Source organism: Perca flavescens, chromosome 13 (assembly GCF_004354835.1).
Source record: "Perca flavescens isolate YP-PL-M2 chromosome 13, PFLA_1.0, whole genome shotgun sequence".
Classification (NCBI taxonomy): Eukaryota; Metazoa; Chordata; class Actinopteri; order Perciformes; family Percidae; genus Perca; species Perca flavescens.
The window spans coordinates 24,074,347-24,099,222 of NC_041343.1; the positions used below are offsets into that span (position 1 = coordinate 24,074,347).

Consider the following 24,876-nt stretch of genomic DNA (forward strand, 5'->3'; position numbering starts at 1 on the left):
TGGGCAACAATAATCTCACGAGACCAAGACGGCCGCAGTTCTGTGACGCAGGCAGCGCAGTTGCTCTTCACCATAGACAGTATATAAGCTTTTCACCAACTGCAAGACCCAGTGCATGCTGGGAAACGCTCTCAGCTGATTGAACAGCTGATTGGTTCAGAATTGACTCAACGTGATGACGTTTTATAAACTTTTTATTGATTTTGAATCAGAGGGATTTTAACTGCAATTTGTCTGATTTAAAAGCTTATTCTGTACAGAACACGTGGTGAGGCTGATTGTTATATTTAGAAGTCAGAGAGACTACATCTGTTCAGATTATGGATCATCTACAGTCTGTTGTTAATTAAAATCAGCAACAGATTGCATGTAGAGAATTTTGACATCTACTCGGTCATAATAAAATCAACTGGAGACTGTGTAGGAGCTGATATATGGGTCTGATAACATTTTATTAAATCGGAATCGGACCACCAGTGTTTCTGTCACTTCCTGTTCAGCCTGAAGGCTGCTGGAATCAGCTGGAAAACTCTCCGAGTTGAGAGCGGATTTTTGTCACCGCCCCTCGCTGCTGCCGCCTGCTCTCGTCTACTTTACAGGCGAGGCGCAGTTCATCTCGAACGAGCCTAAGGACTACTAGCCAGTCAGAAGCAGAGTATGAGGGCGTTCTACGCTAGCAGCTAGGCGAGCATTATAACGTGTGTTACAAAGTGACGCACGTTCTTCACGGAAGTAAAGGCTGGACTACAATAGAGCCGTTTGGAGCAGTTTGTGAACATTTCTGTTGGAGATGGTAAGTCCCTTTGTGGTGGACTTTGGGCTTTTTCACTTTGTAAACCGATTACATGCACAAAAAAGATATATAACACAATAAAGGAAAGGGAAAAGGCCAAAAACATAAAATGAGCACTTTACGCAAAAACTTACTGGTTTCAGCTTCTCAAATGTAATAGTTTCTGGTTTTCTTAGTTTTCTATTATAATTGACTCTTTTAGGTTTTGAGCTTTTTAATCATTAGTTACAGCTCTAATTATGGCTGTGCGTTCTTATTATATACTATGTGGCAAATGGTATATGCATGTTTTTGGCCTGGGTCCCGAAATCGCGGTTTATTTTTCGGTACATTAGAAGCCAGTGGTGGAAGTCTTTTCTTCTCATACTACTTTATACTTCACTACATTTCAGAGGGAATTGTTGTACTTTTAGCATTTCTCACTATTATTTTTTTAATTTCTACAAACCAAACAATTGATTAATGGTGTAAACAATCAGCTGATGAATCCATAATGAAAGTAATCATTAGTTAATAGTTAAATATAAGCTCCACAAAACTAAAATCCTGCTTTTTTTTTACAATAATGCATGATAAATAATAATCTAATGATATAATATATAATAGCATGTCATGGGACAATTTTCTGCATTGAATAGCATTTTTCTGATTATACTTAACGTTACTTAAGTAACATTTTCAATGTTGGACTTTCACTTGTTATTACGTATTTTTTAAAGTGTAGTGTTAGTACTTTTATTTTAAGTTAAAGATCTAAATACTTCTTCCAGCACTGGGAAGTAACCAGACAGCACCAAATGATAGGCTACATCCTTATATACTGTCTATGGCTACATCACACAACAAGACCTGTTTCCTGCAAGTCAGCGTTGAGGGCTAAAACCCTCTCTAAACTACCTTGTCATTCTCGGCGGTGACATCATCATTGTGCGTTGTCTCTCCTCACAGACAACCAACGACCGGTCCATTCCGTTATGTGTACTGTTTAACTCAGTGATCTGGGGGCGTCTGTGTTGCTCTTGAATCGCTATTTCTTTATGTATCGTGACTGTACTTTGTAGTCGACGCTAATTTATTTCAACATGGAGGCCGGGGACGTCAGCGCGGGGGAGAAGGCAGCGTGTCTGTCGGCGGCGCAGAGGAGGGCAGAGATCCGGAGGAGAAAGCTGCTCATGAATTCAGAGGACAGAATGAACAGAATCGTGGGCTACACTAAAAACGAGTCTGAAATCAACGGTATGCAATTATGAGTTCACGCTACAGTGCTGCTCGAAGAGTCTTTGCTATTGAAACATGTTGTCGTTACTCACCTGCGTCATCTAACGGCTGTTGTTTGAGCTACAGACAATTAGCAAATGTACCTTCGTCTACACAGAACTAGCTTTAACATTGATGGCCATGTTAGTGTGAACACATACACGGAATTGGACTCCGGCTTTTTGTTGTATACAGAAATAGACATATACAGATAAAAACAAGGACAACACTGCTGAACAAGGAAAACATAAACATTTGACTACTATCGTAACAGATGTAAGCATGTCTATAGAAATTGTATAGGCCTGAACACATAGCCATGCATACACACACACGCATGTAAACAAACAGCTCTATGAGGATTGTAAACAGTAATACAATAGGGCAATGCAAAAGTGCAAATGGTTATATAAATAAAGATTTTTCAACAGGTTGCTTATATCTCTGAGGTAGGTGGAAATGACACAGTGTATACATGACAGATATTTACATGTTTAAATGATGTGTTTAACGCTATTAAATATACAATTTAATTTACCAATAACCTTATATATAAAAGTAAAACACTGACAGGGAACATTTTACTGCACAATGAGAACTTTTACTTTAATACTTTAAGTACATTTAACTGATTTATACTTGCATACTTTTATTTTAAGTACAGTTTTGAATGCAGGACTTTTACTTGTAGTGGAGTGTTTTTCCGGTGTGGTTTTAGTACCTTTCACCACAGAGTATAAATGTATGAATGGGTGGTAAATTCTCCCAGCTTTGGATTCAAACCAGCAACTAACTGATCCCACTCTATCTCTACTGACTGAAGTTGGGGTGCTGAGCAGAAACAATTAGTTAAAAATTTCAAAATCGCAACAATTTTTACAGTTTATAAACACATGTTTCCAGTGTGAATATTTTATGGTTTCTTAATCTTCCTTCCCGACCTCTAATGATAGCAAATTTACTATATTTTGGTGTTGGACTGTTGGTCAGAAAACAAGCAATTAAATTACGCCACCTTGGATTCTGAGAAGTTGTGATGGTTATATTTCCCTATTGTTCTGACTTTATTTAAGTAAAACATGAATTAATTGATCAGGGAAAAGCGGCAGATCAATCAATATAAAAATGATCGATAGCTGCAGGTCTTCGTCTATGCCTACAAAGTTCAATGCTATCGTAAGAGCAACAAATGGCTATAGATCAAATCTGTCCGTGTAATAATACATAATATATAATAATACATCTGTAACTGAGGTGCAGAAAAAAATAACTTGATCTCAAATTGCGCCAAACTTGTAGCTGATCAATATTTGAGGGTTAAAGGCCCTGAAATAACTTATTTTGTCTGATTAGACCTCTCCTGAATTGTTGTTGACACCTCGCCTCATCATACTGTTAGCTTAGTTCACATTCATCTGATGACACTAATGTCGTCTTACATCCTCAGCTGGAACGCTCCTGCGTCCCACAGAACCCCGCTTCCACCTCGACCTAGACAGGACAGAGCCGTGGTCATCAGCCTCATCTTCCCCGAGACCGTCTCCCTTCCTGCCAGAGACTTCGGGGCTCGTCAGCCGCTCCCACGGTGCCACCCCAGAGAGGAGGGGCTCACCCCTGCCCGACTCCGGTGAGCTACCGGGAGGCTTTCTGGAAGACAACGTTGGAGGCATCCAACAGAGGCCGAGGGGGGAGCGGGCATCAGGCGACCTCAGCGGCTCCCCTCGTCCAGGCCTCCAGAAGTACCTGTCCCGTTTTGACGATGCCATGAAGCTGCGGGGTCAGCTGGCCAATGAGAAGCCGGCCCAGGATGGAGGAGGGTCTGACTCAGAGGAGTTTGATCCCTTTAGAATCTTCCGCCTCATCGGCAGCATCCTCCTCGCTGTTTTTGTCAGGGTTTTTGTCTGCACGTTTCTGGTGAGTCTGCTCGCTGTAGGCACTGTGTTGCTTTGATAGCTGTGAGATTAGCCCATTGGTAATTTTGACATGTTACCGCTTCCGGTCTTATTTTTTTATTTTTTGAACACTTAATCTTAAAGGTGCTGTAGGTAGGATTGTGAAGATCGACAACTTCTCAGTCCCTCCCCCCTTTCTACTAAAGCCCAAAATGAGCTCCTAAGCCCCTCCCCCCACAAGGGAGAATGAATGCGTGTGCATGAGCAGTGAGTGTCACGCAGTTAGACACCCACCCACCCCCCTCCCTCCCACCCCCCACCAGCCCTGATTGGTGCATCTGAACAGGGAGCTGGGGATTTTTTCAAGTCACACTACAGGCTGTAGGTGGTGCCAGAGGAGCCAGATTTATTTTTTTAAATGGCCTGCTTCATGTAGTTGTACTGGAACATAGGGTCAGTTTCAGCAAATATGACAGAACGTTAGTTTTATAAGTCTTACCTACTGCAACTTTAAAACGTACAGATATAGAGCCTATCAGGTGTGAAAATTTAATAGCAATGAAATACATGTTGTGGGAATGTCACACATTATACACTCAGGTCTGATATCAGCCCATATTCAATAATAGTGCATCTGACTACCAGAAACATGATCTTGTTCTGTGTAATTCTTTCATTCTAGTCAATATTTGCTCCATTTCTGACCCTCGAACTGGCCTACATGGGGTTGTCCAAATACTTTCCAAAGGTGAGTATGTATTAGATATTTTATATCTGTCTTTCCCATTGTTAAACTCAAATTTAACTTGTATGCATAGAGTGTAATTTCGATGCAGAAACTTATATTTTAGCCATGATTTCCAAGGAGTAATGTTGTAATGATCGATGTGAAGAGATACTTTGGAGGCACGGTGTGGAACATTTGCAGCAGTGACATGCATGATTTTAATAAGGGTTAAAGTGATGGTTCAGAGTAATTTCACCCTAGGGTCCTTTGCACCATGACCTCGAGCCAAACACCCCCTGAGAAGCTTTTTTCACCTGGGTCTAACATTGGGAGAGTTAGCGTAGCGTTATCAGCTGAATAGCTTAGTGCAGGGGCTAATGGACCCACATTTGTATCTGGTAAATGACCCCACAAATAATGCCCGAAATGATACCAAACGTCTACAGTAGTACATATAGGTTATGTACTCATAAAACGATGGATTGGAAAGTTTGTAAGTACACCACAAGTTTATGAACCACAAGTTTATGAACACTTGCCTGCTGGCTTCTGCTCTCTGCTGTTGTTGCTGCTGCCGGCAGTAAGACGAGTGCTTAGGGCCGTCTACAAATTTTTTAAGTGCTGTAGTATAACTAGCAGGAGACAAGTAATAACTGAGATAAGTTTGGAGACATTACCTTATTTAATCATTAAATTAATAAATATTTTTGTTGTATCTCTTTTCGGTGTAGTAATTTGTAGACAGCCCTAAGCACTCGTCTAACTGCAGGTAGCAGCAGCAGCAGCAGCAACAGAAAGCAGAAGAGAGCAGGCAAGTGTTTATAAACTTCTGGTGTACTTACAAACTTTCCAATCCATCGTTTTATGAGTACATAACCTATTTGTACTAGTGTAGAAGTTTGGTATCATTTCGGGCATTATTAGGGGGGTCATTTACGAGATACAAACGTGGGTCCATTAGCCCCTGCGCTAATAAGCTATTCAGCTGATAACGCTGCTCTACGCTAACTCTCCCAATGTTAGACCCAGGTGAAAAAAGCTTCTGGGGGGGGGTGTTTGGCTCGAGGTCATGGTGCAAAGGACCCTAGGGTGAAATTACTCCGAACCATCACTTTAAGTAAGGTTGTGTCGTAATTATGGTTGATTAATCTTCCAATTTTTATTTTTATTTTTTTTTGGCCTGTTTAGTTTCTCACAAGATTTAGCATTAGTTTTAGACATGACCTATCGTTGTTATCTGACTTCATGCTCTGGTTGACAGCCCAGTCTTGGTCGCCACAACCATCTCACTGCTGGCTACACCCACAGTAAATATTACTGAAAGTTCTCCTGTTACTCCCTGTGGAACACTGCTCTATTATCTTTCACAATTTTCTAACATTTTATTTCCTAAACAATTGCTTGATTATCTATTAACAAAACAAAAAATTGGATAACTAAATGTTGAGAAAATAATCATGAGTTGCAGCCCTGCATCATAGTGTCTTTGCATTATATTCCTGTTCCTCCAGGTAGAGAAGAAGGCCCAGACCACTGTGCTGACCGCTGCCCTGTTGCTGTCCGGCATCCCCGCTGAGGTCATCAACCGCTCCATGGACACCTACAGGAGGATGAGTGACGTCTTCGCCGACCTATGCGTTTACTTCTTCACTTTCATCCTCTCGCACGAGTTCCTGCTGCTCATTGGCTCAGAGACTCCCTGATGGACCAGGAGGTTCTAAGTAAGGCCGCACCCCCCCTTCTTGTTGTCCCCTCCCTCTGTTTACCATAGCAACAAGGCATGGTCATTTACGTCGGCTGACGTGGGTTTGTTGTTGACAGTCTGGACACTCATCCTGACTGCCTTATGATCAGGGTCTCTACATGTGAGAGTCCATCTGTTTGTTGCAGATCTCTTAGTCATTTGCTCTGGACTGAACCTGAGAAACAGAAAGACAGGATGTGTTTGCTTGTGCCCAGAATGTACAGTGGCATTTATCGTGCCGAGTGATATTTATTTGTCAGGTCTAGCACAGAAAAATGGTAAATGTCATACTCAAGAGTGGACCCCAGTACAATTCATCATCTGTCTGGCAGCCACATATTCCATTTATCTTATAAATGGGAAACACTAGAGTCCCTCAAGGGCTGGGCGATATTTCTCTAATTGACATTAATATCAAAAATTCTGATATTGATGCTTATGCAAGTTGTATGCCAAATCCAAGTTAATCCAATAGAGGGCAGCAAATATATGACTCTCAGCTGCTGTTAAGTTGTTGTTTAAAAACAAATCTTTGCATGAAATCATTAATTTAAAGTGAGATTATGTCACTTTTGCTACACAGCGGCCTCTGTGGCCACAAGCAGCGATTTCAGGAGCAAGTTAAACGCTAAAATGTAATGCAACAGTAGCACAGGTTAGAGAATACATAAGTCAGCGAACTGACTCGGTAATAACATTATCTGCAAAGTCTCTGGGTGTATTGAATTGATAAACTGTGTTTTATTGTTTACAAAGTCAGCTTTTCTTCTGTAAGAAGAAGAAGAAGAATGTATTATTTGCTCTTTGAAAATGACATAGTTTTGTTTTAAATAACAGATTTACTGAAAGCTGATAGAGAATAATAACGCCATGGGTCCTTCTATATCCTGATAATCTCCAAAGATGGCGCATAAGCTGGGCAGGGTTTTATTCTCAGCTAATACGATGCAGACTCCTCAGCAGGTGTCTGGCTTTGGAGGTAGTTGATCGCCCAACTAGAATACAGCACTATGACTATCTTTTTTTTCATATGAGTCAGCCCTACAGTGCGTCAGGCAGAGAAACTAACCTTCACATAACTCTAATAGCCTGCTGAATAACAGCAACCTTTCATACATTTAGTAAAAAATCCACTTTGTGTGAGGAGGTGTATTGGAGCACTTGATCGGTTATTATTAACAGTCGATCACTGAATTAAGCAGAAAGCTTAAGACTGACAGAGGCAGGTGGTTTCTTTTTCCCCTCATACATAATATCAGTGCCTCTGCACCTCAAGCAGAAGAAGACCTTAAGGCTTTGCACTTGTGTCACAAATAGCAACCATCATAGAGGTCCAAAGTTTCCTTTTAACACTTTCGTTTCAAGGAACCAAATTGTTTGTAATGACATAGAGGTTTAGCACCATGTTAAAAACTTTAAACTTTATTCTCAGGATTCTGACTTAAACTTTGAACTAATTTTTTTTTTTTCTTGAATTCTGTGAATAAACTCAAAAGATGTGACATTTGTTTTCACATATGGTACTGTTCTCTGCCATATATACATCAGCTAGCAAGAAAAGTAGATGTTTAGATACAGGAAATAAACAAGTATGAATTGAGGACAAATGACACATTTTTCTGGATCACCTCAAATGTAAAGTTTGTTATTTTTAGTTCACAAAGCATTAGGAACAGTTACACACATGGCCCTCCAGCCTTAAGTTAGTGGAAGATTTAAAAGAAAGTTTTAGTTTAGAAGTATTTCACACTATCCAGTTCCTGATGATTTTAATTTGTGTCTTTAGAACTCAAACTCCCCTTTAATGGATATTAACCATATGTGTTTGTGTTGTGACAGATTTCCTCATAGGCTTTAAGTCATATTTTCTGTTGTGATCTATAATCCTGTTTTCAGAAGGCCGACCCATGTTACAAACAAGTTTTTTTTTCCCTCGTTTTAAGTTGTAAAGTCAGAAGAAGCATGTAGTCCTTGAATGTAGTGTCTTATTTTGCACGGCTATGAGTTAAAAAATGCAGTTAACATTGTACAGTATTAGTACGTTATAAAAAGTGTGAGTGATGAGAATGTTTTTGGTTTCACTGGAAAGTACTGTCGCTGCAAATGTATGTGGGGCAGTGGGAGTTTGTACGCTTCTTGTGTTAAGTAAATTCTGGTGATGTGTTCTGCTTTCATACATACTTCATATATACTCTCTACTACGTCTGTGCTGTAATGTCCTCTCTCTATACTTCTTATTACATCCAAATTAATTTATTGATGTGAATTTCTTTTTTTCATGTAAATAAATTGGTGTGATTTATCCTATGACTTGTCTGACCTACTTGATTGTTTTTGATAACGTTTACAGCATAACTCTTACAGTAGCTTACTTACTACACAGTAACAAATTCAGTGTTGACATGAACTCTCATTGAAATTATACGCAATAATGAATAACTGGCAAATTCTACCAAATAAATACTACTTGTGTGACATACTCTGTTTTGACTCTCACTTTCTTTCTTTCATTTATTATGTAACAAGCGGGTATTAATGCACATCAACCGACAGTTCAATCTCACATGCATTATCAAAAATGTTCCCAGTTAGAAGAGGAAGCATTTTGTCTGATGAAATACAGCCCAGTGGAACATAAATTTCGTTATATTAATAAACCGTATGTAATGTATACTCCCGGTCAAAAGTTTGGGGTCACTTAGAAATATGCATTCCACTCCATTATAGACAATACCAGCTGAGATCAGTTGCATTGTTTTTTTTAACCAGGGCAGCAGTTTTCAGATTACATTATGTGCTTACATAATTGCAAAAGGGTTCTCCAATGTTTTCTCAGTTAGCCTTTTAAAATGATATTAGATTAGTAAACAGAATGTGCCTTTGGAACATTGGATGAATGGTTGCTGATAACGGGCAATGTAGATATTGCATTAAAGATCAGCCACTTCTTTCTACAACAGTTGAGAACCCAAACTTTTGACCGATAGTGTATACATTTAGCGTATTGTATATATATATATATATATATATATTGGGAACATATTTTTTAATTCTTCTATAACATCATGGTGGCAATGCGTTTTAAACATTGAATGTAGCAAAGTAAAGTACAACCTACCCTCTGGTATTTACAAATATAAACATTAAGAATACAAATAATATACAGTACAGGCCAAAAGTTTGGACACACCTTCTCATTCAATGCGTTTCCTTTTTATTTTCATGACTATTTACATTGTAGATTCTCACTGAAGGCATCAAAACTATGAATGAACACATATGGAATCATGTACTTAACAAAAAAGTGTGAAATAACTGAAAATATGTCTTATATTTTAGATTCTTCAAAGTAGCCACCCTTTGCTTTTTTATTAATAAGGGAAATAATTCCACTAATTAACCCTGACAAGGCACACCTGTGAAGTGAAAACCATTTCAGGTGACTACCTCATGAAGCTCATTGAGAGAACACCAAGGGTTTGCAGAGTTATCAAAAAAGCAAAGAGTGGCTACGTTGAGGAATCTAAAATATAAGACATGTTTTCAGTTATTTCACACTTTTTTGTTAAGTACATAATTCCATATGTGTTCATTCATAGTTTTGATGCCTTCAGTGAGAATCTACAATGTAAATAGTCATGAAAATAAAGAAACACATTGAATGAGAAGATGTGTCCAAACTTTTGGCCTGTACTGTATATACTGTATGTAAGTATTAAAATGACTTTAATAAGACTCCCAGTACTGCCCCCTAAAAGAGGTCTAATTTGGCACCACCTGTGTCGCTCAGGCTTCAGCACAGCGTTGTAGTTCTGACCTCCCACCACGAGGGGGCGCTCTAGGCTGTTCACCCTACGAGTTGTGAACGTCGCAGTTTTTTAACGTGAGGGTTCATAGACACAAACAACCGTCCATCGCAAGACTCGTTGCTATCTGTGAACTAATTTGACTTTTGTTTTTACAAGACATAAACTCGTTGAATAGCAATGGGACGTGAGTCGAGGTATGTCCGAAATATCAGGTTAAGTTGGTGTTTTTTTTTATCTTCCGTTGAATCAATTGTGACTTTCTTCTGTGGTTGCTAAACTTTAAACGATTTCATTTCGGTTAGCTTGCTAGCTAAACCATGCAGACGCTAATGCACATCAATCGACAGTTAATCTCACACAGCCGTGGAATATGAATTACAAAGTTTGTATTAATATAGTTTGCCTTCAACAGTTTGTCAGTTAATGTGATTATTATGCTGTTTGGTCCTCAGACACTACAGGAAGCGTTCTGCGTCTCGGGGACGGTCAGGTAGCCGATCAAAGAGTCGCTCCCCGGACAAACGCTCCAAGAAAGATGACCGAGACCGAAACAGGAGGGAACGGTCACGGAGCCGGGACCGCCGCAGGTCCCGGTCCAGGGACAGAAAACGAGTCAGGTGGGTGTTTTACGTTAGTTGACAACGCGCGAATGTTCAAAATGAGGACTGTAACGTTAGCTAGCTGCTTACACTTAAAGGAACCAAACCGAATAAGATAGAAACATGGAGGAGAATAATTTTGCTCTAGCAACATCGAAACCAGATCATGGAGCTTGGTTTCCCTGTGACATGATACCATGATCCCCTGCCATCATGAGCTGTACTTTTATATGCTTGTGCTCATAAAGGCGAAAGCCACATTAGATCAGGCCTTTATTGTTTACAATGAACAATCATTTTCATCTCAAAACAAATCACAATAAAGCTACTGCAGTTTATTTTAGATGGGGCTGTATTTGTTTGCATATGCTCTATCTAAAATCTATGATATCAGTTATTGTTTGCGATCCGTTGGGATAATGAAATGGACCAAGTTTAAACATGTTCTGTAAAGTGAAGGAGAGTGATATTATCATCTCCCTCCTGTCCTGTGTGCTTTCATGTCATGTTTGCCTTTGCTGTTCAGGCGATCCCGGAGCAGAGAGAGGAGGAGGTCCAGAAGCCGAGACAGGAGGAGGTCTGGCAGCAGGAGCCGAGCCCGCAGGTCCCGATCTGGTAGCCCCAGCAAGAGCAGGAGACCAGAAGAGTAAGTGAGACTTCTTTAATAATAATAATCAAACATCTTGAGACATAAATGACAGCTCTGGTACTCAAAACCATGCTACTGTATTTTCTTTTTCTCTTTATTGTTATCTTACCTACAGGTCCAGGAGCAATGAGAAAGACAACATTGATCCTTTATCTGACAAGAAAAAGATTAAAGAGGAGAAAGAGGATGAGAAGGTTGAGGATGTAAGTTTTCATATGTTCAGTCCTTGCGAACCTCTAAAAGGTCACTGCGTAGTTGGTGGGAAATATTTCTGACCTTTCCTCTGTGTCCATGCAGCAAGACTTTGACCAAAACAAGCTGGAGGAGGAGATGAGGAAGAGGAAGGAGCGAGTGGAGAAGTGGAGGGAAGAGCAGAGGAAGAAGGCCATTGAAAACATTGGAGAACTCAAGAGAGAACTGGAGGAGATGAAGCAGGGCAAGAAGTGGAGCCTGGAGGATGACGAGGGTGAGGAAACACAGCTAATAATAACCAACGCAGTTTGATCCTGCATTTGTTGTTTTATTGTAGACAAATCATAGTGTCCAAATGAGAAGGCAAGTTTTCTTAACTCCCAAAAATGTGCCAAAGCGACCACCCTCTCTAGGGATTATTTTAATTGCCAATTGAACCATTGATTATTATTTCTCAAGTTGGTTTTATCATTGTTTACTTGGTAAAAAACAGTTCTTTCCATAATTTTAAATAATGAAAGCATGGTTTGTGTTGTCAAAATGTACCCAGCAAATGTTTGGTATTTGTACTTGATAAGTAATTAAATCAGTGAATTCAAATCCATTTTTAACGGGTGAATATACTTCAATCAGCTAAGCAACTACCTGATGAGAACAGACCTTAGCTGTAACACTGCAGGGCCTTAATTAATAACCTAATTGACTCTTCTTCATTTCAGATGATGACGAAGATGTTTCAGCTCCAATGGAGGGAGACGATGACGAAGATGGGGAAGAGAAGGAGGAGATGAAAGAGAAGGAGATAACTGAGGAGAAGAAAGAGGAGAAGGAGGAGGAGACTCCCATGGTGCAGCAGGCGGAGGAGGATGACGTGGATCCTCTGGACGCCTACATGGAGGAGGTGAAACAGGAGGTGAAGAAGTTCAACATGGGAGCCATGAAAGGAAATGATAAGGTGGGTGCAAGGGAAAAAACACTGCATTACTTTAATCTGGAGACAAGTCCTCTGATGTGTAATGTTGCCAGGGTTATGAAAAATCAAGTTGTCGTGAAAGGACCATTTCTACTAGTGGCTAATCGCTTTAAATAATCTAAGGCTGTGTCTCAAACCGCACACTTCTGTCAGTATACTGCTAATGTGCACTGTACACTTACTGCTGTAGTGCCCACTTTGGATGGTTAGTGTTGTCCCAAACGGAACACTTATGTTAAAACACTTACCGGAAATGGCGAGCGGTTGGCTCGCCCCGCCGCCTCTGAAAATCTCTTAAACTGACCTTTGTTGATCTGAAATGAAGACAGATTCAGCAACTGCACAGCCTATTTCTCGCTTAAAATGTTTTCAGAAACGCATTTCGGTGAACTATTTTTGTAAAATTCGAGATCGTATTCTGAACGAGCCGCCATTATGCTCGGTTGTGAAATCCGGGAGAAGCCATACCCATGTGACGCGTTCGTCCAATCACCTGCCGGTCGACGTCCCTGGTCCCTCCCTTTTCCGCTGCGTAGTCAAGATGGCGCCCATTTAGTGCGCGTAGTGTCCATCGTTCATCCAACTTTTTGACCGTTTTTAGGGTGTCATCCGGGTACTTTCAGTGCACTGACTTTTTGCGTTATCTACACTATATACTTAAAACTAAGTTTGAAGTGTGCAAGTAGGCGGTTTGAGACACAGCCTAAGACTATAGTTGACTCCTGCAGCAAGATTGACGACCACTTCCTGTCAGTTGTCAACATCAGCTTGTCTACTCGTGTTGGACTAGATGTCGTCTTTGTGGAGGGTTTCTTCCTCTGTTTTGCCAGATGACCTGCATGTTTTCTCCCCCTCTTCAACAGAAAGGAGCAATGACATTAACCAAAGTGGTGACCGTTGTTAAAACCAAGAAAGGACCCAACACTCACAAAAAGAAGGGCGAGCTGATGGAGAATGACCAGGATGCTATGGAAGTGAGTTGTTTGTATATTTTTAACCCTCATCAATGTTTTGTTTGTGAAGGAGGTCACATGTTAACCCTTGTGTTGTCCTCGGGTAAAATTTGACCCTTAAGTATGGGTTTCTTTCAACCAAAATGTCCCAAAATAATAAATGAATGCATGGATGATCTTTGGTAAATTTAATGATTACTTTCATTGAATTTGGGGTGTTTATTCAGTTTCATAGCATTTGAAGAAAAGAAAAAAGTTGAAGTGGTTTCAAAACAGAATCCTGACTAAACATCCTCTGATCTTAACTATCAGGCAAATTAAAGATTCTGCTTTTTTTTAAACAAAAAAATTAGGTATTGTCATCTAAATTGGGTGGAATGAATGGGGGGGGGATTGAAAAAAAGTGACAAACGTTTTTAAAAGTGTCAAAAGCATAGAGAAAAACGCCAAAACCGCTGGAAATTTTGACCCGGAAGGACAACAAGTTCATGGTCGACGGGAAGACAACACAAGGGTTAATATGCATTTCATTAATGCTGATGGCTTTTCTTTCATCATCTAAAAGTGCTCCTTTTTCCCCAAGCAACACCACTCTTCTCTCAGATTAAAATGATGTACCCATCAAAAATATTTCAATTTTCCCGGGGAATTAATTTAGACTCATCCGGCAAAAAGCTGGAACACACTGCTAACTATCTAAAATGTAACCGACGTGTTTGACAGTACTCCTCAGAGGAGGAGGAGGTGGATCTGCAGACGGCTCTGACTGGCTTCCAGACCAAACAAAGGAAGGTCCTAGAGCCCGTTGACCACGGAAAGATCCAATACGAGCCGTACCGCAAAAACTTCTATGTGGAGGTCCCTGAGCTCGCCAGGATGAGTCCAGAAGGTCAGTTAACCGAACACAGGAGATGGAGATGTCCGTTACGATTTGCTCTTATCCCACAACTGAGATTTTTAATTCGGAAACTGCCTTGTATTCCCTACCACTGTACGCTAATGATTTGAATTGACAGGCTGCCCTTTTGATTTCTGTGTTGTGGCTGATATTGGTTTCTTATGTGGGCTGGGTATGAAACCTCAATACCTTTTCGGAGTTCTGCACAAAATGTGTATGTAGCGTTGAGTATTCAGGGGATTTGTGTCTTTGTAAACCTTCACTACCCATCTAACATCTTTCCGTTTGGCTGGTTCTTAACCAATACAGAAGTGAACGTGTACAGGCTGGAACTGGAAGGCATTGCCGTTAAAGGGAAGGGCTGTCCCAAACCCATCAAGACCTGGGTGCAGTGCGGTGTGTCTATGAAGATCCTCGGTGCTATGAGAAAGTGAGTCTGACTGATGGTGACTGTGGGTGTGATGGAAGAGGCAACTTTTAGAGGGCAATATAGTAATTTAGCAATCGTTTTGCTGATGGAACATGAAAAAAAGAAGATGATCAGTTTCTACAAAGATAGCTAGGAAGTCAGCTTGTGTGTAAATGGCTCGAACGGTGATTTAGGCTCATATGCAGAGTGCAGCTCCCATGTTTTAAATGTGAAAGTAATTCATATTCAGCTGGACATGAAGTTGCAGGTAATGTAGCCATATTAAAACACTATTAAAGAAGTGTTTGTGTGTGTGTGTGTGTGTGTGTGTCATAACAGAAATAACCTTCTAAAAAGTATAACCCCATGTGTCCATTTAGTCTGCCCTTTTTGAAATGAATATAAAAGTTTATAGCATTTTTTTTATTTTATTTTTTCCACTTCCACATTGTACCAAACACTTGATTCTTTCTGACCAGAAACCACCGCTTAATATTCGTGTTAATATCTTTCTCACAAATGTACCCAGGCACGGCTACGAGAAGCCCACCCCTATCCAGGCCCAGGCCATCCCTGCCATCATGTCAGGCCGAGACCTGATTGGCATCGCCAAGACCGGCAGCGGGAAAACCATAGCCTTCCTGATGCCCATGTTCCGACACATCATGGACCAGAGGCCCCTGGAGGAGTCTGAGGGCCCAATCTGTAAGGAATAGATCATTTTATACTTCCTTTAGGCATCACTCTTCTGTAACATTTACCAACATGATTTTCATTTCTTCTGACTATATTCAAATGGAAACGATGAATAACTGAAGAAAGTAAGAACTGGGATTGTGGGAAGTGGAGTGGTGATGTCCTATTCCTGTGCTTTTCAAAGACTTGGTTCAAATGTAGGTCAAAGGAAGACTAAAATGGGACCTTTTTCCACTTTGGGATAATAACCCAGTGGCTGTTACGCTTCCACAGCATTTCAAATCTTCTTTATGAGCCATCCTAAAAGTCATTCCAGTACATTTTACCTCAATTTATGTTCTTTGCATCAAATCAAATATAGATAGACACATATTCTCTCTTCTCATCCTGTTTTTCCTTTGCTCTCCCTCAGCTATAATCATGACCCCAACCAGAGAATTGGCTCTGCAGATCACAAAGGAATGTAAGAAGTTCTCTAAACAGCTGGGACTCAGGGTGGTGTGTGTTTATGGAGGCACTGGCATCAGCGAACAGGTAAACACACACACACACACGCACACACTATTGTTGCCCGTTAATTGTATTTACCCAAGGGCTTTTAATTGGCTTACAATTATTTGATTTTTCAATAAAAGTCCATCTAACACAGCAGCAAAGTAGAAGTCAATACTGCAAAATGATACACAATGACATTGTAATGGTGCAGGACAGTCCTTAACAATGATCCAACCAGAAGGCCTTAGTAGAACATTATACATGTAATGTGATTCTCACACACAACAGGACTTCATGTCCAGCTTTATCTCGTCCTGCCCATTTATAGTTTCATTAACTGTATTAAAGAGCAACTTGTCTTGGCAGAAGAATGAAACTCAGGAAAGGTTATTTTATTGCTTCTGTCTCATCCTTCACTGATGATAGTTCTTAAAATCTCTCTGAAAAGATCAATACCACTCTCATGTCTGTAGAGTAAATATAAAGCCACCGCCAGCAGCTAATGATTAACTAATAATTTAGTTTCAGCTCTAGCTTGGGAACAATGAATATCATTATATGAAATACTGTAACACAGTCTGTAAGATAAGTAAGCACTGCTTGGTCAACTGTTATATTTGAACATGTGATCATTACTTTCGGTTGTTGTTGTTGGCTTCCAGATTGCTGAGCTGAAGAGAGGAGCTGAGATCATCGTGTGCACACCTGGAAGAATGATTGACATGTTGGGGGCCAACAGCGGTGAGTTCATACACTTTGACCCTCTCACTTCTTTACTCTTATAGGATGTCCTTGCAAATAAGCATTTTGATGCCTTGTGAGCTTTTTTGTTAATTACCTTGCATGGAATAGATGTTACAACATGATAAAGTACATCATTAATGAAGTCAGTACCACTTACTAAACTGTTGACATTATTTGACCACCCTTGCGATCGGTCATATCTGCAAGACAGTGGTGTGTTTCCTGAAGATCAGGGCAATTACAGGTAGGTGGACCTGGTGCTGCCTCCGTGGTTCTTCAAAGTCCAGGCCAGAGACTATCAAAATGTTTGATAAGTGGGTTGTAACGTGGGTGTATCAGGATGTGTAATTATGTTATATTACATAAGAGTAGCCAGAATGCTCAAACAGGGTTCTACAGTGTTGTTGTTTGAGCACATATACTCTCATAAATACATTCAAAAGGCACACAAGCATTTGATCTTCAAAGCACAGAGAGAGATTTTCGTGTTATTTTCACAGATCAAACATCGGATCACTTAATTAATATTAATTTGGAGCTCATGTGGCTTCTGGGAATATATATCACTGTAGAGTCCTGTACAGTACTGAGCATTTACATACAAATGTGAAGAAATACTGGAAATGTAAAGCAGTAATTGTAGTATTTACCGACACTTTTATTGTGCATTGTGTAAATCTTTTCTGAGCAGTTATTATCCTAGAAGGGTTTTTTTGTTTCCACACATGCGAGGTAATCTGTAATATGTTTCCCTTGTAGGTGAAAAGGCGCTTGGTCAGATAATGCTTGATGGGGCTCCATATCTTGTATTGTATCTTGAGGCTGTTTTCTGACATTTACAGGTCCCTCGTGCCCCTGAGATGGTACGCAAAAGAGCGAGAGAGAGACAAAAAATAAATAAACATTTAAAAATGTAAACAAAATTAAAATCCTGGCCACTTAAAACTAGTCCACAAAAAATGTGCTGAAGTTAGGATGCCTTTTTTGTTGTTGTTGTTGTCAAGTAATGTCCAGTAGTCTTACACTGAAAAAGGTTTTCTGTGTTAATGTTGTAGATTTATTATTATTTTTTTTTTTTTAAAGAAGGCAGAATGTGTATTAGGATTGGCTTTTCAGGAAGTTAACTGTTTTCCTCATGCTCCTGTACTTTGGTGTGTAGGTCGTGTCACAAACCTGCGCAGAGTAACATATGTGGTGTTGGATGAAGCAGACAGGATGTTTGACATGGGCTTTGAGCCACAGGTGGGTGTCCCTGGTTTTACTAAATGATATGCTAGATGCATTCAAAGTTTCTCATACTTTTTCTAATGCCGAAATTGTTAACTTTGCATGTTTGGCAGCCCCAGAAACAGTTGTTTGTCGCCGTGAAGAACAATGTAAAGAGTTTTCTCACACAGTTAGTAGCAACTGGGTGTATAATTACATAAACCCTCAAAACCAGCATAAATGAAAAAATTCAAGTATGGAAAAGAAATAATTAAAGATAATGAGAACTGTGTTGCAACAGTGCCATTTAACTGTTCCCTTTGGTTGGAACAGCCGAAAAAAACCATAACCTCAAATTAAATGAGTAGACAAAATTCACTAACCTCCGGGTGTCGTCTGGTTCCTCTAACAGGTGATGCGTATTGTGGACAACGTGCGTCCAGACCGCCAGACGGTCATGTTTTCGGCTACCTTCCCCAGAGCCATGGAGGCCTTGGCTCGTAGGATCCTGGCCAAGCCCATCGAGGTCCAGGTGGGAGGCCGCAGCGTCGTCTGCTCTGATGTGGAACAACACGTGGTAAATCGGCTACGTTTCATCTCAATTTCATTGAAAAAGATGTATTTAAAGGCCACATTTGGTTTCTTTGTCCAGTACCTAGACAGACTCCAGTATTTTACTTTTTAACCCAGTTCTAATCGGACTCCTCATCTCTTACTGTCTCCCTCTTTCATTTTGCATTTGTGTCTGTAGCTAGTGATTGAGGAGGACAAGAAGTTCCTGAAGTTGCTAGAGATTCTGGGTCACTACCAGGAGAAGGGCTCGGTCATCATCTTTGTGGACAAACAGGAGCATGCAGACACACTGCTAAAAGACCTGATGAAAGCCTCGTACCCCTGCATGTCACTGCATGGCGGTAAGGAGTTACATTTGGGATGTGCCGATTACAACTCGGTGATACTGGGATATCTTTACAATTTGAATGAGCAGTTTCCTTCAGTAATCCAGAATTCCAGATTTGTGACAGTGAACTCTACAGTGACAAGTGTCATTATGTCATGTGTTAACAAATATATTGAACTCAATGTAAGGCATTAGGAATAACCTTGTTAAGACAGCTAAATGTCTGCTGCAGCAACAGCTGATGAGATTCTTGAGCTTTCTGAGTAGGACTGTTATGTTTATTTTGGGTGGGGGAGGGTATGGGGCAGGGCTCCACACTAACTTTTTGCCTTGGTTGCACTGGTGCGCCTAACTTTTTTTATTTAGGTGCACCAGCACAAAATTTAGGTGCACCCAAATTTTTCCTTGCATCGCCGTAAGGCTGAATGGCGATACACGATATATAGCTCTGTATTTTTTTACAAAGTGGGCTAAATGTTCAGTTTTAAGTCAAAGCCACTTTTCACAAGCTCTTTTATTAAAACAGATTGTGATTAAAATAAAAATCAAAGACCGGGTTTCCTTTACCAGTTTGAAAATATACAGCTGCAACACATGTAAATGAAAGTTATCTAAAATAAATAGCCTAGGATATATATAAAAAATATATATATCTGAGAAAGCTCCTTCATAAGCTTTCAACAACAATAACAGACTGATTAAAAGAGAGAGGACGCCCGGATAGCTCAGTTGGTAAATATAGAGGTTTGACTCTGACCTGCGGCCCTTTCCTACATGTCACCCCCCCCTCTCTCTCCCCTTTCATGTCTTCAGCTTTCCTATCAAAATAAAGGCCGAAATCTTTAGAGAAAAAAAAAAAAAAAAAGAGCGACCGAGGGAGTGCGATGGGCTGAAGCATATGCTAGGCTACTCAGAGAGTGACGGCTGACTCATTAGCAGCGTTACACCCGTCTTGTGTCGGCTATGAAATGTCTGTATCGTCACTGCGCTGCATTTTTATGAACTCTGATCCAGCAGGCTCCGTCTCACACGCTATTACTCAATGAACTGAAGTTAGTTGCATTTAATAACTTCTAATGTGTGTTTCGCCGTGGCGGCAGCAGTAACAGAGAGTTACCAGCGGAAACACTGGTACCAATACAGGTTTCCCTCTCATACTTAACAATATAAAGCTGTGTTAATAACAATTAAAACTGTAGACAAATGTCGGGAGTTTGGACCGGCGGCGCTGTGTCTCTCCATGTTGCCGTGTGTGAGTGAATGGGGGCGGGGCCTCGCGGAGGAGAGATCCTCCGCGAGGGTCGCATTTGCGACCAAATTGGTCGCACTCTCGAGCCCTGGTATGGGGGTATCTCCCACCCACACTGACCAAATGACATGTAACCTGGGATTTTGGAGAGCATTTTTCTGATTTCCTACTCTAATCAGAATATAAGATAAACTACAATCAAATAGGACATTTTGCACCTTTTTTATATTGTGATAATAAAAGAATACTTTATAGATTTACTATACGCTATAGATTTTAATGTATTGTCCAATGCCAGCCAAATAGGCTCAGTTTGTCCTTTTTTATTAGGTCCCAAGTGTGAATGTTTCAAGTAAAAACTCTTCTTACAGCTGCATAGGGAATAAGTACATTCACTATTAAAAGCTCTGATTCCCGCCTTACCATAACTCATTACTAGTATTTTGTCTTTCATATATTCCTTTCCTGCCGTCTTCCTAGGAATTGACCAGTACGACAGAGACAGCATCATCAACGACTTTAAGAATGGAGCATGTCGTCTGATGGTGGCCACCTCTGTGGCAGCCAGAGGCCTGGACGTCAAGCAGCTGATCCTGGTGGTCAACTACAACTGTCCCAACCACTACGAGGACTACGTCCACAGGGCCGGGCGCACAGGCAGAGCAGGCAACAAGGTGATTTACTTCAAACAGAATTTGCATAGTGTGGAGTGTGATTTTGGCGCTTATTTTAAATGTATAAAATGGACTTGTTCTGGAAATGGCTTGAATATCCTATGGACGTTTATATCTTTACCTCTTTTACCTCATTCTAGGGCTTTGCCTACACCTTCATCACAGAGGATCAGGTTCGCTATGCTGGGGATATCATCAAAGCTTTGGAGCTCTCCGGCTCTCCTGTCCCGTCTGAACTAGAGCGGCTTTGGGCCTCCTTCAAAGACCAACAGAAAGCGGTAAGCTGAGGGAAAGGGAGGAGTGTCTGGTGTCTCAATTAGCAAGTAGACCCAATTAGGTTATCTAGAAACTCATGGGGGGAAAAAAGAGAGAAATTCTTGACCTGCTTTATAAATGGTCTGTGTGAGAAAAAAATATTCTCCTTTTCCTCTTTCACTTTTTTTCCTTCATCCCTGCAGGAGGGTAAGACCATCAAGAGCAGCAGCGGCTTCTCTGGAAAAGGCTTTAAGTTTGATGAAACGGAACACGCGTTGGCGAATGAGAGAAAGAAGTTGCAGAAAGCTGCTCTTGGACTGCAGGACTCGGATGATGAGGACGGAGCCCTGGATGTGAGTAATGTTTGAATTTACATTAGATGAATTTAAATGTTCATTAAATTGGGAACATACTCATGGAACAAAATAATAATATTAATAAAGTAACAATTAAAAAATCTTACTAAATAATAATTCCACCGTTCCAACCCATCTCAATCGTCTCCCTTACTTTTTCCTCTCCTCAGATTGAGGAGCAAATTGAGAGCATGTTCAACTCCAAGAAGAGGGTGAAGGATCTGTCTGCTCCCGGCTCGGCCACCGGTGCTGCAGGATCAGGTGCCGCCACATCAGCTACCACAGGAGGGCTGCCAGGCCTCGGGCCTCCATCTGCTGGAAACATCCAGAAACTGGAGATGGCCAAGAGGCTGGCGCTCAAGATCAACGCTCAGAAGAACCTGGGCGCCGAGGCTCAGGTAGGTCAAACAAAGAGGACACATGTTAGTGCTGGTGTGTCTGTTTTCAATGCCAGAGGAAAGACGGAGAGGAATCTCTAAATATACAAACATCTGTAACGCATCACATCAAACACTTCAAATGCAGTTTTTTTTGTCAGTCAACCAGTTGACCTTAAGTCAATTTAACACTAGTATTTAAACTTGTGCTGTGCAAAACATGTTCACTCCTAGACGTGAGCCAAAATACGTAAATCAAATCATTCATTGTCACCATAATTTGTACATATCGCAGTAACTACTAAGATGCAAGTCGTTAGTAACACAACATACTGTACTTTCAATATAAAAAAACATTTAAGTTTTTAAAGTTCAGTTTTAAGAAAATGTAAACTGTATTTTGAACATAAAATGTGTGTATGTGTATATATATATATATATATATATATATATATATATATATATATATATATATATATATATATATATATATATATATATATATATATATATATATATATATATATATATATATATATAGTTACGTTGATTATTGTTTTGGTTGTTGAGTATTATCTGTGGTCACTGCCCTTTTAGATTACATTATTTAATGTGAATTAAAAGAGACCTTAAGTTGGGGCGACCTCTAGCTCACCCAGTAAGAGCGTGCCCTCCATGTAGGCTGAGTCCTTTGCAGCGGCCTGGGTTCGAGTCCGACCTGCGGCCCTTTGCTGCTTGTCATCCCCCATCTCTCCCACCTTTCCTGTTTATCCACTGTCACTATCTAATAAAGGGGGAAAATGCCCCAAAAAATAATCTTAAAAAAAGAAGAAGAGAGACCTTAAGTTCATATTTATTTTGTTTAAACTTAAAATATGCAAAAGCTCTCCAACAAAGTCCTCTTTTCTTTGGTCATTTTCTGCCATTCATTTTTGTTTCTCTATTCTCTGGTCAGTTTGTGTCAAGATTTATTTTTTGCCACATGGTGCAAATAAAGTCAAACTGGTTTTCTCCTCATGCACAGGACGTGATGCAGCAGGCCACCAACGCCATCCTGCGGGGCGGTACCATCATGACACCCTCTGTCTCAGCCAAGACCATCGCGGAGCAGCTGGCGGAGAAGATCAACGCCAAGCTGAACTACACCCCCGTGGAGAAGCTGGAGGAGGAGCAGCGGGCGGCTGAACAGGCCGAGACCATCAAGAGATACGAAGAGGAGCTGGAGATCAACGACTTCCCTCAGGTCAGTGGCACACAGAAACATTCAGCAGATTCCTATTTTATTTTTGATCTTTTGCGTTTATCTGCTTCATCGGGACTGTATGGGCGTGGTTTGATCACATTTGGACTGACAAAGGTGTCACCACAAGTAAACAACCTCACAGCTGTCCTCAGATTTTGATTCAAATGTTTCTAAATCATGATCGGTGCTCAGAAGTATGTGACATCACCATTTTCAACCCGGCTCATTTCAAACCAGACAGAAAAACAAAGTCATGAGAAATAATCAAACCTGTTTTTTGGCAAAAAAAATCATGTGTTCGTGTAGGACCCCTGCTTAACAAAACAACCAATTAAGAGATTTTGAGTTCTGGGCCTTCATATGTTTTGGTAGCAGTTATTTAAGAAACTGTGCTGTGTGTTTTTACTTGCTAGTGAATTAAGCATCTAACAGAAAAAAAATGTACATGCTTTTTTTAATTCCGAGAAATTTGTATCATCCTTCTGCTTTCTACGTTGATGGAAACTGGTGCAAAGAAAGAAAGAAAGAGAATCTAGCAAAGTGTCTTATGAAATGTTCTTCATTGTGTTCTTCCCCAGACGGCCCGGTGGAAGGTGACATCTAAAGAAGCTCTGCAGAGGATCGGTGAATACTCTGAAGCCGCCATCACCATCAGAGGAACCTATTTCCCTCCAGGCAAAGAGCCCAAGGAGGGAGAACGCAAGATCTACCTGGCTATTGAAAGTATGTGTCAGGGAAATTATTTTCCAGTGTTAATTCTTTTAACAACTTTTACACGTTGTAAATTAAATTCTTTTAATTACCTATGGTCTATGAATTCATTCCCATTTCCTTGTGTTTGATAGCATTTTCATATACCCTATATTAATAATGCGTTTGTTTCCTAGGTGCAAATGAACTGGCTGTGCAGAAAGCCAAAACGGAGATTACGCGGTTAATCAAGGAGGAGCTCATCAGATTAGTAAGTATCTCCTGCCTCTTGAAATCAATAACCAGTACTGGCTCTCATGCTGATACCAGATTTTGTCTGACACTAGATTTTGAGAGCTGGAAACAAAAAAACACAACAGGTTGTTATTTTGCAAAATATCTAGGCAAGATGTTGATTATTGTATTTTTTATTTTATTTTTTCTTCGTTACAGCAAAATTCCTACCAGCCGACAAGCAAAGGCCGGTACAAAGTGTTGTAGAGGGGGAACAAAGGCCTGCCGGGGGAGTTTCCATCTCTCAACAGTGCCGTGTCATCTCTACAGTTTCATCAAAGTGGTCGAAGAATATTTTAGTCTATATATGTGATAATGTTCCCGTCATTTACCTAAGTTTAGTTTTTTTATTTGTCCTCTTCCCCCCCCAAGTCTCCTCTGTGCTTTACTTGAGTTTCCTGTGATTTTTTTTTTTTTTATCTACAGACCATAGATACCAAAATGTCTAATGCAGTTTTGACCTCCAGTGTCATTGAACCATCACAATCTGCATTATGACTTTTAAATATAAGACATTTTCTTTTAATGTTATTTTTTTGGGGGGTCAGATTTCACTCTGTTGTATGTACAAGCAACATCCCAACCATAGACTTTATGAAGAAATAGTCAAATGAAAGATGTTTTTACTTTAACTCACAATAAAAAGTGTTGCTAAAGACAAACATTGGTCCAGCTGTTTGCATTAAAAAAATCTGATAGATACTGTGGAATGCCATTTAAGTCAGAATTGAATAAATAATTAAATACATGAATAAATAAATATGCTTATGAAATGAATGAAAAAAAATCCTAAAATATAAA

General features: G+C 40.2%; 2 protein-coding genes across 3 annotated transcripts; both read left to right on the plus strand.

The window, feature by feature from the left end:
* Positions 1-1,716: 1,716 nt before the first annotated feature.
* camlg (calcium modulating ligand) lies at positions 1,717-8,720 on the plus strand. The gene is made up of 4 exons (XM_028595208.1): positions 1,717-2,029; positions 3,498-3,964; positions 4,625-4,690; positions 6,181-8,720. Exons 1-4 carry the CDS (start codon positions 1,876-1,878, stop codon positions 6,370-6,372), a joined length of 879 nt encoding a protein of 292 aa, XP_028451009.1. The 5' UTR covers positions 1,717-1,875; the 3' UTR covers positions 6,373-8,720.
* Positions 8,721-10,204: 1,484 nt separating this feature from the next.
* On the plus strand, positions 10,205-24,737 carry ddx46 (DEAD (Asp-Glu-Ala-Asp) box polypeptide 46). Of its 2 annotated transcripts, none has more exons than XM_028595979.1 (23): positions 10,205-10,434; positions 10,675-10,839; positions 11,348-11,467; positions 11,586-11,673; positions 11,768-11,936; positions 12,382-12,617; positions 13,499-13,609; positions 14,312-14,477; positions 14,796-14,916; positions 15,425-15,600; positions 16,004-16,125; positions 16,749-16,827; positions 17,990-18,072; positions 18,449-18,613; positions 18,788-18,950; positions 20,667-20,860; positions 21,001-21,138; positions 21,319-21,468; positions 21,642-21,869; positions 22,873-23,091; positions 23,670-23,814; positions 23,979-24,052; positions 24,235-24,737. In XM_028595979.1, exons 1-23 carry the CDS (start codon positions 10,400-10,402, stop codon positions 24,280-24,282), a joined length of 3,195 nt encoding a protein of 1,064 aa, XP_028451780.1. In that variant the 5' UTR covers positions 10,205-10,399; the 3' UTR covers positions 24,283-24,737. The 2 variants fall into 2 exon arrangements, with proteins under 2 accessions (XP_028451780.1, XP_028451781.1); XM_028595980.1 differs by having other exon boundaries at positions 10,205-10,416.
* The last annotated feature ends 139 nt before the right edge of the window (positions 24,738-24,876 follow it).

Coding starts and splice junctions, on each gene's coding strand:
- camlg (XM_028595208.1), top strand. CDS start 1,876: ATGGAGGCCGGGGACGTCAGCGCGGGGGAGAAGGCAGCGTGTCTGTCG. Junction 2,030..3,497: donor AAACGAGTCTGAAATCAACG/GTATGCAATTAT, acceptor TTACATCCTCAG/CTGGAACGCTCCTGCGTCCC. Junction 3,965..4,624: donor TTTTTGTCTGCACGTTTCTG/GTGAGTCTGCTC, acceptor CTTTCATTCTAG/TCAATATTTGCTCCATTTCT.
- ddx46 (XM_028595979.1), top strand. CDS start 10,400: ATGGGACGTGAGTCGAGGTATGTCCGAAATATCAG. Junction 11,937..12,381: donor GAGCCTGGAGGATGACGAGG/GTGAGGAAACAC, acceptor TCTTCATTTCAG/ATGATGACGAAGATGTTTCA. Junction 14,917..15,424: donor ATCCTCGGTGCTATGAGAAA/GTGAGTCTGACT, acceptor AAATGTACCCAG/GCACGGCTACGAGAAGCCCA.